Source organism: Vanellus vanellus (assembly GCF_965231255.1).
Source record: "Vanellus vanellus genome assembly, chromosome: 2".
In the NCBI taxonomy this organism is placed as follows: domain Eukaryota; kingdom Metazoa; phylum Chordata; class Aves; order Charadriiformes; family Charadriidae; genus Vanellus; species Vanellus vanellus.
In genome coordinates, this window is record NC_138906.1 from 157,291,173 (window position 1) to 157,308,051 (window position 16,879).

The 16,879-nt window shown below is 43.6% G+C and overlaps 1 protein-coding gene across 1 annotated transcript in view; it reads right to left on the minus strand.

Annotated features, from left to right (window-relative positions):
• The window catches only part of ATAD2 (ATPase family AAA domain containing 2), a gene marked incomplete at its 5' end in the record, with an annotated part of 39,355 nt that extends 23,065 nt beyond the window's left edge, over positions 1-16,290 (minus strand). Inside the window, 8 exons of the mRNA XM_082499529.1 lie at positions 571-679; positions 1,151-1,261; positions 4,195-4,279; positions 5,292-5,388; positions 6,815-6,968; positions 8,346-8,395; positions 8,934-9,076; positions 16,060-16,290. Coding sequence (XP_082355655.1) covers positions 571-679; positions 1,151-1,261; positions 4,195-4,279; positions 5,292-5,388; positions 6,815-6,968; positions 8,346-8,395; positions 8,934-9,076; positions 16,060-16,290 — 980 coding nt within the window. The remainder of the gene's footprint in view (positions 1-570; positions 680-1,150; positions 1,262-4,194; positions 4,280-5,291; positions 5,389-6,814; positions 6,969-8,345; positions 8,396-8,933; positions 9,077-16,059) is intronic.
• Between the last annotated feature and the right edge of the window lie 589 nt (positions 16,291-16,879).

The following is a 16,879-nucleotide window of genomic DNA, read 5'->3' on the forward strand; positions in this document are numbered from 1 at the left end:
CTGCTTACAGGATCCAACCCCCCTTTGTCATTGCTATTGCAATTACAATTTATAATGTCATTTAGCATTTTTCTTGTTTAAGGATAGTTTCATACAGAAACATTAACTGATTCCAAAGAGAAACCGGAATCAGTATTTCACTGACTAAAAAAAAAAAAAAATCCACTAAAACTTCCATAAGGCTCTCCATTTAACTAAATTATCTTCAGTTTTAAGAAAATAATTGGTATTCTTCAGGATTAAATAGTCCAAGATTTTCAGAGGGCGATTCTGGTTTCTATTCCAGAACAAAAGAATTTCAGTTACACAATCTCATCCGTAACCTTCATAATCTCCTTATCAGTGACCACAAATAACTGCATTAAAAAAAAAAAAAATATCTAACGGCTAATACAAAGTATAGTCTCCCCACCCTGATATTTGTTTTCTTTATACCCTCAGATTACCACAGCAATAATCATACTATTAATCTGCAATTACCACCAATCCAAAACCCCTTGAAAGCATTATTCAGTAATGTGACCGACAGCACTATCGATAAATAAGAACTATGACTGACCATACACCAACCTGTTAGTTCTTTTGCAGCAAGAGCCTTGTGACCGAGCACTTCTAAATGAATATCTCTGTCTAACAGGTGAAGACTGGCCCGAAAAATATATCTTACGTTGTCTTGGTTCTGTTGAAAGCAAAGAATTTAGAATAATGTTACAGACAAATTTAAGAGAAAGCAGAATAGTGAAAGAAACAGAAAATGTGATGTGTTTCACCCATCTCTAATTTCAGAAGAAGTTTCAAGTGATTGGCGGGTGGACTTTTTTTCTAAATCAGTGTACAGTAGAAGTGAAAAAACACACACTTGTTTTTTAAGGAGAACTGAAAACCACAAGAGTAAGATTATCAAGTCTGTTTAATTACTATTCTTTCAAGGATACACAGGTAATTTTTTTACTGAAAAACACCAATAAGTATGCCAAATGGCAAAGAAATATAACGTGCACAGGATACATGCATTTAATAAAATTTACTTGCAGAATGAAGGTAAGAAATTTCAATAGAAGTTGAGTGTGTGTATATATTTTCATTTAAAAAAAAGTATCTCACTTATATGCAAGAAAGTATCTCTTAAGGGAAACTGCATATAACCTACTTTCCAATGGAGCTTGATAGCGCTCAACAGTCTTCCTCTGTCGAAAGTCGTAACGCTTTCGAGTGTCTTCACCATCATCATCTTCTTTCTCTTCACTTTCTTCTGATGAAACTGCAGTACAGCAGCATAACATTAAACTGTTTAAGTACTGTTGCAAATGATATTAAATTCAAAATGCACTACACAGATGCCTATAGGTTTTACTATTACCTTCATGTTAATGACCCAATAGATCTGAAAACCTGCAAAGCATTAAGACCAATTTATGCAAGACACATTCCAGAAATTACAAAACACAAAGAAGCATACATATAGATATTATTCTGTCCTCACTGAAATTGCTGGGTGACCTCTCATCAGTCTTACTAACAACAATTCTGTCATCTTGCTTAGCTAAGATGCAGCTCCTATGAAAAACATTATTTCAGAAAGTCATTTCTTGTTATTTTGAGAAAGCGTTTCAAGGAAATGTTTTTAATACTCTACAGTGGTAATGGTAAGCATGGTAATCTAGCTGCATCACAGATGACATGAGCAATAAAGGGCAAATCACAGGTGTGAACTTCCCCAATCAGAAAATAACGTCAAATTCATACAGTTTATGCCACTGGCTTCTCTAAAGTAACTTGAAGTTTTTTCATGAAAGATAGTAGGAATGCAAAAACCAAAATATAATTATCTAGAAAATTCTTAATACCCTCTCACATTAATAGCTGGACACCAGGTGAGAAACATACATGCGCTGTTCACCTATCTGCTCGCTAAAATTAAGTAAATTTTATTCCTTGGAACGTGCTACCCTTTTTTTCTTCCCCCCAAAAGGTCGCACTGCTTTCTGAATGCAAGATAAGTTACACAAGATATAAAGAGAGAACACATGGAAAACTGAAAAATTATTTTGGCATCACTACCATTGGTACTTGGTACTCCAACACTCCTGTCACAAAGGCATGAACTTCTCTGCTTTTCTGCTCCTCTAGTCCTTCCCCGTGCTCCACTCATCTTCTTTACACCAACACACATTTCCCACTCCTTCCTGACATGCTTTTCATTATAAAAGTATATTTTAGTTTTTCCTAATTTAAAATTCCAGATTTTTCACTTTGATCACCAATGAATTGCCCCATACTCTTACTTCCCATTCAACATACTATTTATAATTACTTTCTACAAGTGTCTCCTACCCAACACCCTGAGACTCACACACTTGAACCAAGCTATATAGCTTCTCCCTCTAGACTGCCCATGGCCTTGTATTAAAGCTTCTCCTCTTAAAGCCTTGAGTTGATACTCTCCACTCTCCTAACTAGATCTCCAAATGATGAGCCAGCTGTCCTTCTCCCTAACCAGCCAAACCCCCTTGGCACACCTGATCATGTTTCATTTCGTTAATGCCTTGCCTGACCTTGGTTTTTTTGGGTCAGCCTCTGGCTGGATTCCTCCTGTGGCTCCAGGTGTTCTCTCACAGCTCTACAAGGAGGTCTGATCACTGAGGTGTGCACCTGGGAACTACAGGCTGGGTTGGAACTAATAACAGACCTAACAACAGGCCATGGACTGTTCTCTGTCCTGTTCATGATGAAGAATGAGACCACACCAGTGCTCATTAACAACTGGATATCTAGCTTGAACCTTTTTGTAGGTCTCCATTGCTTACATAGTATGTGTATGATGAACAAGATACTGCCCTCACCCCTCACTGGGTATTGCATAAATCATCTCTTATTCAAGTTCTGATGGTCAGACAGGGGATCAGGCACGGGGCATAGTCAGTCAAGTGTACTGACCAGCAAACTATTTACATGTGACCAGCTTTTTATCTCCTTGCCCCTCTATTTTCCCGCTCTTGCTCCTCCCAAAATCACCTAAACCCCTCCCTTGTCCTGCCTTTGGTTCCTGCCCTAAAGATCCCATAAGAAGTCCTGTGTGAACTGCTTTTCCCCAGCATTCCACAATATGTCCCACCCCTAGGCAGTAACCCCTTTGTCCAAAAGGTGATCCAGAAAGCCACCCCCGATGACTCATCCAGATGGGTTTCACACCTGAACACTGGGGCTGATGGCTCTGCTGGGACAGTCCTGGGAGGGGCCCAGACAAGGTGGCTGTTCCTCCTTGATATGAGTCCTTGACTTGGGTCCCTGCCTGCCATTGTGCACCCCTGTGCTCCTCCGGGCTTGTGCAGATAGGGCTTTGATGGGCTGATGGCCCTGGGGGCACCCTGGCAGGGTATTATCTGGCCTCCCACTCCTGCCACTCTCTCTCTGAGCTCCATTGTGGGTGTGCAGAGGAGGTCTATCACAAAACCTAACACTGATGGCCTCAGCTACCACCACATCCTTTTTTGTCCTTAAGTACAATCTCACTCCATTCTCTTCCACCCAGAAAGCTCCTACGAGGATCGTTGGTCTGACTGCCTTAATCACAACTATCATTCTCCTTAAAACCTTAGAAGTTTCCCCCCCTCACTTCAAACATAAAGTTAATATGGCCTTTTACAATTTAACCTTATTCCTCATGTTATTTCCCACTGAGTATGGGGATGACAGCTCCTAATTACAGGCCCTGACAGCAGCTTCCACTGATACCTGCTAGACACAAAAGTGAACACCACTATCTTCTCCCCTGCTGATCTTCACGCTCAGGAGGAGCTTTCCACACACATCTGGCAGCCTACCTTACTTCCTGAAAATTCTCACCGTGCTGCTCAGAACCGTGAAAACTGTCATGCTCCTGCTGTAGCGAGATCACTCCTTCTCATTCTGAGTAACACTGTCCATTTCTTTGTATTCCCACCTGTCCACGGCCATCTGTTGCCTTTTATCTTGTAAGCATTTTGGAAAAGCACCAATATTTTTTTTTCTCTGAATACCTGTTCTGAGCTCACTACAGTACAACCCTAGAGTCCATGACTGTGGCTTGTAACATCAATAGCAATACAAATTTTTTTAATAGATGAAAAATACCCAGTAGTTCAGCTCGTCTCAGTGATTTAAGAAAAGGCTTTTGGGTAGAGAGTAGTATAGAAAATGTAAAACAGAACTAACCTACAATGTCACCTTGATTATCAACTATTTCTTCATCAGCTCTTTGGACTTCTTTCTTTCCTCGGGAGTACATATCGAGGTTTTCCTAATTAAAAGAAACAAGAAAGATCAGTCACATATGCAGAAAACCTGACATGGGCATATTTGGTGCCTAAATAGTAACATTATCAAGGCACTCCATATACACAAAAGATTAAATTAAGGTACAGGAGAGAATAGGAACATCGTTCTGGCACCCAGGATTAGTAACAAGAATTTCTGCTCTAAAATAGGGTTTAGGACATGTAGTACATAGTACTCATGTACATTTAGTACATAGTTAAATACTTATCCAGATACAAAACCAAGTATATCAATTAATCACACGTTAATAATCCAAGAGTGTGGCAGAACCCAGGAAAAAGCAACTCCTAGCAGACAAAAAAAGTAAATAATCATACGGGCATTTGAGAGATGCTATACAAAGTACCATGGACAATTTTGGTTTCTTTAAAAAAAAGAAAAAAAGGAGTTCAGATCTAAACAAAATCTATGAAAGCAGACTACGAAGACGTTTAAAAAATTAAGTGCCTGTCATTCAAAAGGATAGTAGAAGAACTTAATTTAATAGAGCAAAACTAACAGAGGAAATATGATTGCTGTATATAATTTTAACATAAGTTCCTCTAGGTACAGAAGATTCCTTAAGCTCACGGGCAAGGCTGGCACAAGAACAAACATAGATAAAGCAGACATCAACAAATTCAGTTTTTATAAGATTTGAAGTGAAAACCCAAGCCCTGAAACAGCTGTTTGTAAACAGTGTCCATTCAAAAATCATAAGGCAATTCAGAAAGTGTAGTATAAGACACATATTTCAGCATCACTGCTATTTCGTGTCTTCCGAAGAAGATATTCCCTCCACCCTTAGAGCGCATCTATCACATAATCATAACATGTCGTGTTAAATTACAATTAGAGAACAAAACCAAATGTTATTGCAGACTACGCTATTCTTTGGAAAAAGTTATTTCAGCTAAATTAAAATAGCAACTAAATAATTTCCCTTTGTGAAATACACTACTTATACAGAAATAGTAAAATAAATTAGTATCTACTTCTTCTGCATCATGGAACACCCCAAGGTCACCCATCATTCGCCGTCTACGCATCTTCTCCATGTCATCCATTTTTTGCAAGACTGCTTCTGCAGTACTAAGATAAAAAGTTGACATGTAAGAGCAAAGATAGGCAAGTACAAAAAAACCACATGTAAAACAGTACACATAATCAGTATGACGTTTTAGTATAGTATGCACAAAGCAAGACTCATTGACACTTAGCCAAGTTTTTAAACACTACCTAAAAATTAGGTCAAATGTTTACTTTTTTATAGAGATTTAAGAACAAGCTTTTGAGGATTTGCAAACATACACTGTTTTCAGGCTTATCTTCCCCTCTCACTGAACACAGTAAAAAAACCAATCAGTTTTAGTAGGAAAAAAAGAATTCTGAAGATCATAGTAACAACAGAAAAAAAAATTATGGCAGTTTTTAATAGCACTTAAGTTCCTCCGCATGATAGCATTAAGTCATTTTCAGTTCACAGCCTTCCTCAAACAACAGGTTGCTTATTCTTCTCTTAACTGTAATTTAAGTTTCTTGTTAGTTTTCCATGATTTTATATGCTGGAAAAAAAACCCAACTGCTGTTACAATTCGCAAACCTTTCAGAAAACAATGTCAATTTGGGCTTCACAAAGAGAATTAAGCCATGGACAGACAGGCAGAAACACTAGGACTACTTCACTCTTGCTGTATCCAACTTTCCTCAGTATCTTAACTCAACCAAGCATTATAAAAATATTCATAAGCATGGAAGAAAAGTTAATTAAAAACGAAGGCGCTTCTGATGCTAAGAAAATTGATTTAGAGGGCAAATTAAAGCTACCAAAAGTCACAACGTAAAGTGATACTTTTGGTTCACAAGACAACACATAAACCCACCCAGCCCATACATAAAAGATGCTCTAGTATGTAGATCTCTCTGCAACTGCCAAACCCAAAATGAAGTCACCAGTGGCCAATTTAAATATTGGTTGTGCCCAAATTCGTTACACATGAGGCACCCTCCAAACACATCCTCATGCACACACTCTCAGACCTGGAAGTCTTAAACAGCAACAAGCACTTATTTAAAAAAAACTCAGGTTAAACAGTGTGGCTGTGAAGTACAAAGGCCCATGCCTTACATAAATCAATATATCAACAGTAATTACAGGACACAGAGGTGCAGGCAGAGGAAGAGGAGACCCTACCTGATCAATGGCAAAGGAATGTTAGCAAAGGTTGGTAACAACATCCTGCAAGTTTCGAGCCATGCGACCCTGGTGGGACTCTACTATGGAGAGCACCCGCAGGCTCACAGTTATCACAAGGACATATGATGTATGTAAGGGCACATAGGGAAGTCTCAGCCTAACCACTGAACACATTTAGCCCTTGCTGCCAGGAATAATGCCACCTTTCTCTGTTGTCAAAAGAAAGAGAAAGTCCCTAGTTGATATTATGCCATAGCACAAAGGCTTGCTAATAAGGCTTATTTTCGTAGCTTTACAAGATGATGAAAAAAACCCACTTACTTTGTTATAAGTTTGTCAAACAAAACAGATTGATTCGTAGCGCTGTAACGACTTTGTGGAAGTCTGCAGCTTTGCCGGACCTCCAAATCCGCATTTTCTTCACGGGCTTGTTCTGCAGCTTTTGCATCAGCTCTGGTCTTCAGTGTTCTGGTCACTAAAACAGATTAATATATAAAATATTTTGAGACAGAAAATTTTATTCTCTTTATTTCACTATTGCTCTAGTAAAAAGTAAAAAAATCTGTAGTGGATTGATTTTTTTTGTTAAATACTGACTCAGAAGTTATTGTCATGACCACAGCATTCAACTTAAATTACTTATGTTTAAACTACCTACTTAAAAGCATGATTTGTATAGCAACTTTTTAACAGACTGGAAAGCCAATCTGATGAAAACAAACACGCAACTTTTGTTCCACGCAGGAGGCAAGTTTATTCCAGTTACTTCTTTCTGGAAAAGTGAAAACAACAAATACCTCTCTTTAAGATGTTTTTACCCCATTCATGTAAAATTGTATCTAATAGGTTTTTTTAAAAAGAATTGTTTACACGGGAAGTCTCTTCTTGAGATGCATGTTTAAGCATGCATCACTTTCATATTCTGCATCATGACACAAAAGCTCTAGAAAATAATAAACGCTTCAAGATAAACTCCTAAATACCAAAGAACTCAAATGCTTGCCTGCTTTCAAAAAAGATCTGCCCAGTATTTACCACACAGCATCCTTTGCCATGGGTTCATTACCTGCACTATCATTAAAACAGTTAAGAGAGGTTCAGTGAGAGAGTGGCAGATATATCACCGTGTTAGTATAAACACAGCTATGCCTTTATCTCATGATCACTAACTATAAAACTAAGTTTGAGCTCAGTAAATAACAATTTACAATGCACAATTAGAACCTGAATTACTACAGAGTGCATTTCAGGCCCCTTCCCACATTCAGCCCGTGGCTGGCAGGACGCTCCCTGGAACTGACGGATTTTCCCAGCTGCCAGCAAGCAGCCTCACAGCACCAAGCCTGCTTGTGTACTCAGCACAGCAATTCGGTTCCAAGGAAAACCGCTGAACTTCAACGACACCTTCCCAGTGTCAGTGGGTTTGCGCGTCTCATGACTGAATTACTTTTCAACGCACATGTATTACAATTTATAATACTGCAGTGTTCCCTCCTATTTGCAAGAACCATTTTCAATTATGTCGTGTCCTGCAGACTCCAGAAAATCCACGTCATGAAGAAACCTGACCTAAGGAACAGATTCTCTGGTGCATAAGAGCAGGGTGGAATTCACACTGCATTCTCCCCAGGCATGCAAGGAACTAATAGCATATCCTTCTATCTGCACCTACCTCTTTTCATAAAACTCACAAGAAATTCACGGTCTTTGAGACATCTGCTCTCACAACTTCAGCTGATTTTGGCTGAGAAGTTTAGAAGTTTTGGGAGCCAAATGACACACACAGTGACCAAATGTAATCCTTCTAAGAAACCAGGCTAAAAAGGAATCCTAAGGAATTACCGCTACTTACCTTCTTTATATTCTTCTTTTTTTTGGTCTGATTTTGGCTTTGCCAACTGCCTACATTAAGAAAGAAGACAGAGGAAAGGAGAAAAGAATTACTGTATTAGAATTATTGTACAGAAGTATTATATCATATCACACCCTATTGCATTGTATAGTTCCCCCTCAAGACTGGGGAACTTCACCAAGTTTATAAACTGGTTCTCCACGTCATGAAAAGAAAAGCCTGTGGACCACAAGGAGGATTCAGATCTCAAGTCTGCTGCGTACCATAAGCACACAGTTTTATAAGGACAGACATTTCCTAACCTGCTAATCTTGAAGCCTCAATAGGGCAAATAATATCTCAGTAACCAAAGTGGAGGAGTGATCTCAAAGGAGTTGGGAAAATCTGCATGTTTTTTATACAAGCATAAGATTTTTACTAAGAAGAGTGATTCTAGTTCTAAGATACTGGCACTGACATTAACATGATTGTATTCCCCTGCAGATTTTTAGCTGTAGATTTATCATGATGTGACTCATTGTGCATACTCTCACTTTTCCTTTTCATTCTATACACTGAACAGAGATTAGATATCTAGAAATACAATACCTCGTAAAGTGTCTTTGGTTGACGTTTTCACTTAGTATTTCCATGCTTTTGTCAAAGCTAGAGTCTGAACAGGGTGGCATGTTTTTTCTCATAGATCTTAAACAGTGTCCATTGAAACATTCAATTTTGCCAGAGGAAAATTCCTAGGAAAAGGAGGAAATAAAAACATATTTATCTGACCCATATACGTTGAGCTAAGAAAGAAATTCTGCCTCATTTAGGCAAGTTTATTCTGTAACTCTCCCAACTTAACAGTGGTGCAACTAACAACAGGTAAGCCTTGAACCCCTGCTGCACCCTCCACCGTGCTTTTCTTGTGGACAACTTGAGCTTAATATCCTTTGAAACAAAGTTACTGCAGCAAAGCCTCTCATACAAACAACATTTCATGAAAAAAACACTCTTATTTCAAAATTGCTTCAGAGGAGCAGTCAAGCTTGACCTTGAATGTTCTGGGATTAAAATCCAGTTAGAAGAGTTTTGCTCCTGTCTCTCTTCCATTTCTGACTGCATTCAGAGGGACATTAAAAGATTTCCTTCAGGAGGATGCCATTTATCTACAGGAAACCAAAGGGAACTCAAGATACACTTGTTGATGGCTGTTGATCTTGTTCACATTAGCACTTCTGCAAGGAGGGTGAGTACTATCACTTTTACTGTGTGAGGAAAGCTGTGATGACCATGAGAGGGGGCTTGTCCAGTTTACAACCCAAAGTTTCCTTAAGAGTTTGCCAAACTAAATCTCACACTGAAAAGGGCAGAAAAACAGACCGATTCTTTCACTTCTTGACACTAACATTACCAAGAGGTACTTCCATTAGCAGTTGACAGAGATGACGACAGAAGCGTGAAGGTCCGCTACAGGAGGGCGATGATGAACATGCAAGGCCCTTGCAGGTCCACACAGTGAGAGCTGTGGCCACCCGCTGCTGAAGGGTCAGCCCTGAGCCATCAACTGTCTGACATCTTCTCTTCAGTCCACCTTGAACAAGCCGTCCCCTGACGTTCACCTGACAGCTTCTCATGGTAAGACAGACCTTTTGCACGAGAAGTATTTCAATCACCTTTCCTTCGTCACTCACTTTAAAGAGCACATCCCTTCCTGCAGCTCTCCAGGCTGGTAGAATGAGACCTCACAAGACGCTTCCCATAGCCGGGGCTTTTAAATTGTGGCATCCGAGATGGAACTCCTAAAGACATTTTCTGTTTCTCGGATGCATGTGGGTGGATGTAACAAGCTTAATGAGAGGCAGTCTGGTCTGTCAGAGGCACCTTTAACATTTTTCCTCTCAAAGGTTTGAGAAAGAAATCGTAACAGAAAGTCTTTCAACTTATTTTTAATTTGGCAGAGCCCTAAGTTTATTTGAAGAAGGCAGGTTTTCATGCATACTCACACACAGGAGTACATAAAGACTTAAACCAATACTTCCAGCATTTGTCACTGAGACTACTAGAAAGAAAAAAAAAAACAAAAAACTAGACCAAGAAATAATGATGTTCTCTCCTCTGCAAATGTACTCATAGTACTGCCACAGCTGGTACACCTATGGCTGATATACCATCCTGTAACATCTACAGGCATGCCTGGGAACTACCTATAACGTTAGGTTGTGTGATTAAAGGCTAATCTGCACAAAGAGCAGCTGAGGAGCCCTGTCAGGCAGAGGCCCTCGGTAACGCTGCGCCAGGGGAGCAGCCTGGCCCCGCTCCTCGCCAGGCCACCAGCCAGCCCCAGGCCTGGCTCTGAGGTGAGGGACCTCACTGACTGAGAGAGGACCCCTGTCGGGAAGACAACTGATCACCACAGTCTGTCCTGGCTTCTCATTTTTTTGTTTAACGGCGTTTTCATCTGTGCCCTGGGGCACAGAGGTCTGAGTGCCAGCGAGGGGAGAAGGGGTCACACCTCCTCTAATAGACACCAAGCCAGCATAGCTAAGATTAGAGTTTTGAGAACCAGCTACTGAAGAGGCCATAGGTCTGGGCCAGGGACCTATCTGAGCCTGTGCATGAGGTAACTGGGAGACCAGGCCACCCAGGGCCAGTTACTGGTTTGACTGAGTGTCTAAGGACAGGTACAGACAGCTACACATAGCACATGTGCACACATATGGGGTGAAGACACCAGCAACCAGAGCGGGGCTGCGCACCTCTGGGGCTTACAGGGCTGGCTGACAGCCCCTGGGGAGACTACAGACAGACTGGGTGCCCGAGACCAAATAATCATAGAATCACAGAATGATTTAGGTTGGAAGTGACCTTGAAGATCACCTAGTTCCACCCCCCTGCCATGGGCAGGGACACCTTCCACTAGACCAAGTTGCTCAAAGCCCCATCCAACCTGGCCTTGAACACCTCCAGGGATGAGGCATCCACAACTTCTCTGAGCAATCTGTTCAGTGCCTCACCACCCTCAGAGTGAAAAATTTCTTCTCAAAATCTATTCTAAATCTCCCCTGTTCCAGTTTGAAGCCATTCCCCCTCGTCCTATCACTACACCCTCATAAAAAGTCCCTCTCCAGTTTTCATGTAGGGGCCCTTCAGATACTGGAAGGCTGCTATAAGGTCTCCCCGGAGCCTTTTTTTCTGCAGGCTGAACAGCCCCAACTATCTCTGCCTGTCCTCACAGGAGAGGTGCTCCAGCCCTCTGATCATCTTCGTGGCCCTCCTCTGGACCTGCTCCAACAGGTCCATGTCCTTCTTATGTTGGGGACTCCAGAGCGGATGCAGTACTCTGGGGTCTCACCAGAGTAGAGCAGAGGGGCAGAATCACCTCCCTCTACCTGCTGGCCACTCTTCCCCTGATGCGGCCCAGGATACAGTTGGCCTTCTGGGCTGTGAGCACACACTGTCAGCTCATGTTGAGCTTCTCATCCACCAATAATACAGGGATCAATATTACATACATGCATCTGTGTGTGTGTGTATTTTCCCACTAGTGGGTTTTCATCCTGCTCAGCCAGAGAGGGAAGAAGGATAAGGCCATTTGTACTGTTCATAGGGCTACCAGGTTCAGCTACTCTGAACATACCACACAGCTTTTTAAGAAAGAGACTTTATTTCTAAATACACGATCACTTGTGAAATCAGACTCCAAAGTTGAGAGCAACTCTGGAAGACTCAGCTTGCTTAAACTCCAAGATACACAAGTTGTAACTGCTGCTTTGAATATTTCTACTTCATTGATCTAAAAGTAAATATTCCTTGGGAGAAATCTTAAAGATTGCCATATCAGTTAAAAGATGACAGCAACAATACGCTTCACAAGTCTCTGGGCCAAATCCCAGACTGGAAGAAGAACAAACACTTAGAGAATGTCAGCACAGATGTTAGAAAAAAACAGCATAGCAACCTGGGAAATCTTTCTATGTATACTTATGGACTTGTTTGCATTAAAAATACATTAAAAGAAGCGATGTTCACAATAAAATACTTGTGATATTTGTCATCCTCTGTACTGTCTTTTTACTTTAATCTTGGCTCAAATTAGGACACAGGCAAAGCAGTAACAATATATATTGCTAACTCTGACCGTCCTCCATTTGCAGGAAGGCACCCCAGTTCAGTGAGATGGCAGACACCAAGAACCACAGGCTAACTCCAACAAGCTGCCAGCAGAGTAACTAACTCTTATCAACCCTATCAGACTGAAAAAACACACTCAAGAAGTGAAATTTAGAAGAAGCAAATGGCTAAACTGTAAAGATAAGGCAACCAGATGAAAGAACTTTGTAAAGTATTTCAAATTTTGAAAGCATGTCATATTTTGTCACTTTTCTCATGCTATAGGAGGTGATTAGCAATGGTTTCTAAAAAGTCTTTTTACAAAAAACGTGTTTAGCTATCTGGTATCTCTAAGGAAAAAACTCTATGTTGAAGTACTATCAGAACAGATAAATGCGCTTAACTGCAACAAGGCAGTGAGCTCTGATGCTAAGATCCCTACACAGAGGGGTCACAAAGGCTCAGCCTGGGAAAATGCCTTTTTCTACTTTGCCTAGACAAAAAGTGAACTCTGGAGCCCACTGCCCTCAAATACAGGTCACAAGACAACAATCTTGTTCAGCCTGGAGAATTACACTAGGGTTATAGACCTGCAGACACACAGCTTCCAAGGGGAGAGTAGCCACTTTGGATCTGCCATGGGACTCCCTGGGACTGGAAATGCGGAGGAAGATAAACCCACCAGATGCCGGTTTACCTTAGACTTTCTGCTGTATGCTTCTTACTCTCTCTCGGTGAAATAAGCTGAATAACTAGAAACAAACTGGTTGCTGATATAGAAAAAACTGCAAAAGCTGCCACCACAAAGTCCTTGCACATCAATAAGTTAGGAAAGAGGCATTAGGACTTGAATATGCAGCTAGAACCAGCATCATCATCACTGTCACCTAGGGAACTTCTGCATTGTCTCTGCAGTTCATGGAATCATGGAATCACGGAATCACAGAATTTCAGAGTTGGAAGGGACCTCTAGAGGTCATCTAGTCCCACTCCCCTGCTAAAGCAGGATTGCCTAGAGCACATTACTCAGGACTGCATCCAGGCGGGCCTTGAAAATCTCCAGAGAAGGGGACTCCACAACCTCCCTGGGCAGCCTGTGCCAGTGCTCTGTCACCTGAACCGTAAAGAAGTTTTGCCGTGTATTTGAACAGAACTTCCTGTGTTCTAACTTGTGCCCGTTACCCCTCGTCCTGTCACTGGGAACCATTGAAAAGAGCCTGGCTCCATCCTCCTTCAGCCCACCCTTCAGATACTTGTATGCCATAATAAGGTCTCCCCTCAGCCTTATCTTCTCCAGGCTAAAGAGTCCCAGCTCTCTCAGCCTTTCCTCATAAGGGAGATGCTCCAATCCCTTAATCATCTTAGTTGCCCTTTGCTGGACTCGCTCCAGCACTTCCCTATCCCTCTTGAACTGGGGAGCCCAAAACTGGACACAGTATTCCAGTTGTGGCCTCACCAGTGCAGAGTAGAGGGGGAGAATGAACTCCTTCGACCTACTGGCCACACACTCTTCCTATGCAGCCCAGGATTCCATTGGCCTTTTCGGCAACAAGGTCACATTGCTGGCTCATGGATAATTTACTGTCTACTAGGACCCCCAGCTCCTTCTCCTCAGAACTACTTCCCAGCAGGTCCGCCCCTAACCTATAGTGGTGCTTTGCATTCTTCCTCCCCATGCACTTGCTTTTGTTGAACCTCATTAGGTTCTTCTCTGCCCAGCTCTCCAGCCTGTCCAGGTCATGCTGGATGGCAGCACGGCCCTCTGGGGTGTCAGCCACCCCACCCAGCTTGGTATCATCAGCAAACTTGCTGAGGATACACTCTGTCCCCTCATCCAGGTCATTGATGAATACATTAAACAAGATTGGACCAAGTATTGACCCCTGGGGGACACCACTGGTTACAGGCCTCCAACTAGACTCCGTGCCGCTGATCACAACCCTCTGAGTTCTGTCCCGCAGCCAACTCTCAATCCACCTCACTGTCACCTCATCTAGCCCATACTTCCTCAGCTTCCTAATGAGGATATTATGGGAGACAGTGTCAAAAGCCTTGCTAAAGTCAAGGTAGATGACATCTACGACTCTACCCTCATCCAGCCAACCAGTTATAACATCATAGAAAGCTATCAGATTGGTCAAGCACGATTTACCCTTGGTAAATCCATGTTGACCACTTCCAATCGCTTCCTGTTCCTCAGTGTGTTTGGAGATGACAAAACACTCCAGCAGAGCCTGGCTGTCCTATAAATGAAGTAAGAATGACTCCATGCTTCAAAGCATGAGAAAGGTGTGCAAAAAGGAAAAAAAAAAAAAAAGAAAGAAAGAATTCAAAGCAAAGAACCTTACAACCAGCTTCATAATGATGATTCTGCTTTGGTTTCAGTGCAAAGTTTACATTTAGCTTCCTCATTCCTGTTCTCCACACTGAGAACGTGTGCCAACTGCTTTATCTGCCTAACTCTGCACAGCCTTCCCCCTTGTGTGCAACAGGCAGCTGAATTCCCTGGAGCCTCCAACAAGCATTTCTTGTGCAGACTGCAAAAGCAAAGCAGCTATCTTTAAGCAGATTCCATGACTGTTTGCAAAGAAAAAAAAAAAATACTACCACACCCCAAGGATTTCTTCCTTCTTAGTTCAGTAGCCTTGAAAATAATGAAAAAAAAAAAAAAAAATTAAACAACTGAAAATGCCGAAAGAGTTCTGCTGGAAGGAAACAGTCCACTACAAGCATCACTGCAAGGCAGGGCTCCCCTGAAGAGCAGACACTTCTGAGTTAGATCTGGTCTGCCTTCACTTGTCATGGGAATGCAGAGAGTAGACTGACTTGGAAAGGGCAGAGAAGAGTTTTAGCTTTTGAAGGCTACATTAAAAACCATGACAGTTAAGCAGTTCATTTATTAAAGTAGCAACACTGAGATGCAGACAGCATGGACTACTTAACACTCTGTAATCATGTAAGTTGTCTCTTTTCCACTATTTTTCCCTAAAATTATAAAAACTTAAGTAAAATTTTCACCATTTTAGGTTATACACATAAGTGCTTTAATTAAGTATAAATTAGTCCTGATTTCTAAACAGAGCTTTGTTTTTAAAGCATCCAAAGTAGCACCTATATACACTTGGCTAAGGAGTATCTCACAGGCACTTCGGGCCAGCTAAAATGCAGTTATAGGTCTTGTACGTTTTATCTCAAGCACTGGTTTTGATGCATTTTTGTCATCAAAACAGTGAGCGCTCTCTCCATGAGCGTTACCGCAATTAAGGCAGAGCGGTCTCTTAGATCTTTTTAAGATCACTTTTTAGTTAACAATTTCAATCGAAGTAAAGGAGGAAGGGGAGATACAGATAACGCACCAAACCATACGGCGACGGGGGACGTTCAAGTTTCTCTCCGCGGGGGTCGCTGTCTCTCAGCAGACTGTCGCTGCTCCCCGGGACAGCGGCTGTGCCCCCCGTTAGCTGCGGGGGGACCCGGGCTGGGGGGGGACACGGAACCCCGGCTACTCCTTCACGCGGGACAGCGCAACCGACCGCAGCTGTAGGCGCTCACCCTAAATACTCATTTTATTGCCGCCGCCCCTCCTCTCCCCCCCCCCCCCCCGTACCTTCCGCCCGGTACTCACGGCCTTCTCGGCCCTCCGGGTCCCCCTGGATCTTGCGGCTCTGGCGGCGGCGGCCGCCGAGGCGGCGCCGGAGCGCGTCCAGATGCGGCGACTGCTGCTGAGCGAAGGGGGCTCCAGGGAGATGAACTCGGAGCTGGACTCCATCAGGTCGAAGGGAGGGCGGGGGCGGCGGCGGCTGTCGCCGGCCGCCGGGCCGGGCGGGCGGGCGGCGCCGCTCCGCAGGACCACCATGGCGGTGCGGCGGAGGGACCGCGCCGGCTCTGCGCCCGCTTCTGCCGCCACAGCCCGCGCGGATCCGTCCTCCCTCAGATCCCTCCGCTTCACCGCCTTCCTGCCTTTCTTCCGCCTGCCCCGAGGCCCGCGGCGGCTCCCCCGCCGCCGCGCTGGCCGCCCTCGCAGAGGCCAGCGGGCCGCCCTCCGCCCCGCTCTCCCGGCGGTCGCTTTTCCTTCCGGCACCTAGTCCCGACCCGGGCGGCGGAAGGACACACACCGCGCTGCGGCCGTTCGACAATTTTGGCGCGTAAAAGTTGGAGCAGGTTGTTTTGCCGGCGCGCGATTGGCTCGTCGGCGCGCGCCGCGCCCGCCCCTCCGCCGCTTCCCGCCGGCAGGGGCGGAGCCACCGGGCTTGCCGGGATCGCGGCTTAAAGGGGCCGCTCTCCCGCGCGGCGGCTGCTCTTCCTCTCTCCGCACCCTGACTGAAGGGTCCCCGAAGGAGAGGGGCCGCGCCTCCCGCACCCCTACCCGCCGGTGCCCGGGAAGCGCCTGCGGCCAAAACCGTGATGGCGGCCCCGCCGCGCGGCCGCGTTTCCTCGGGGAAGGC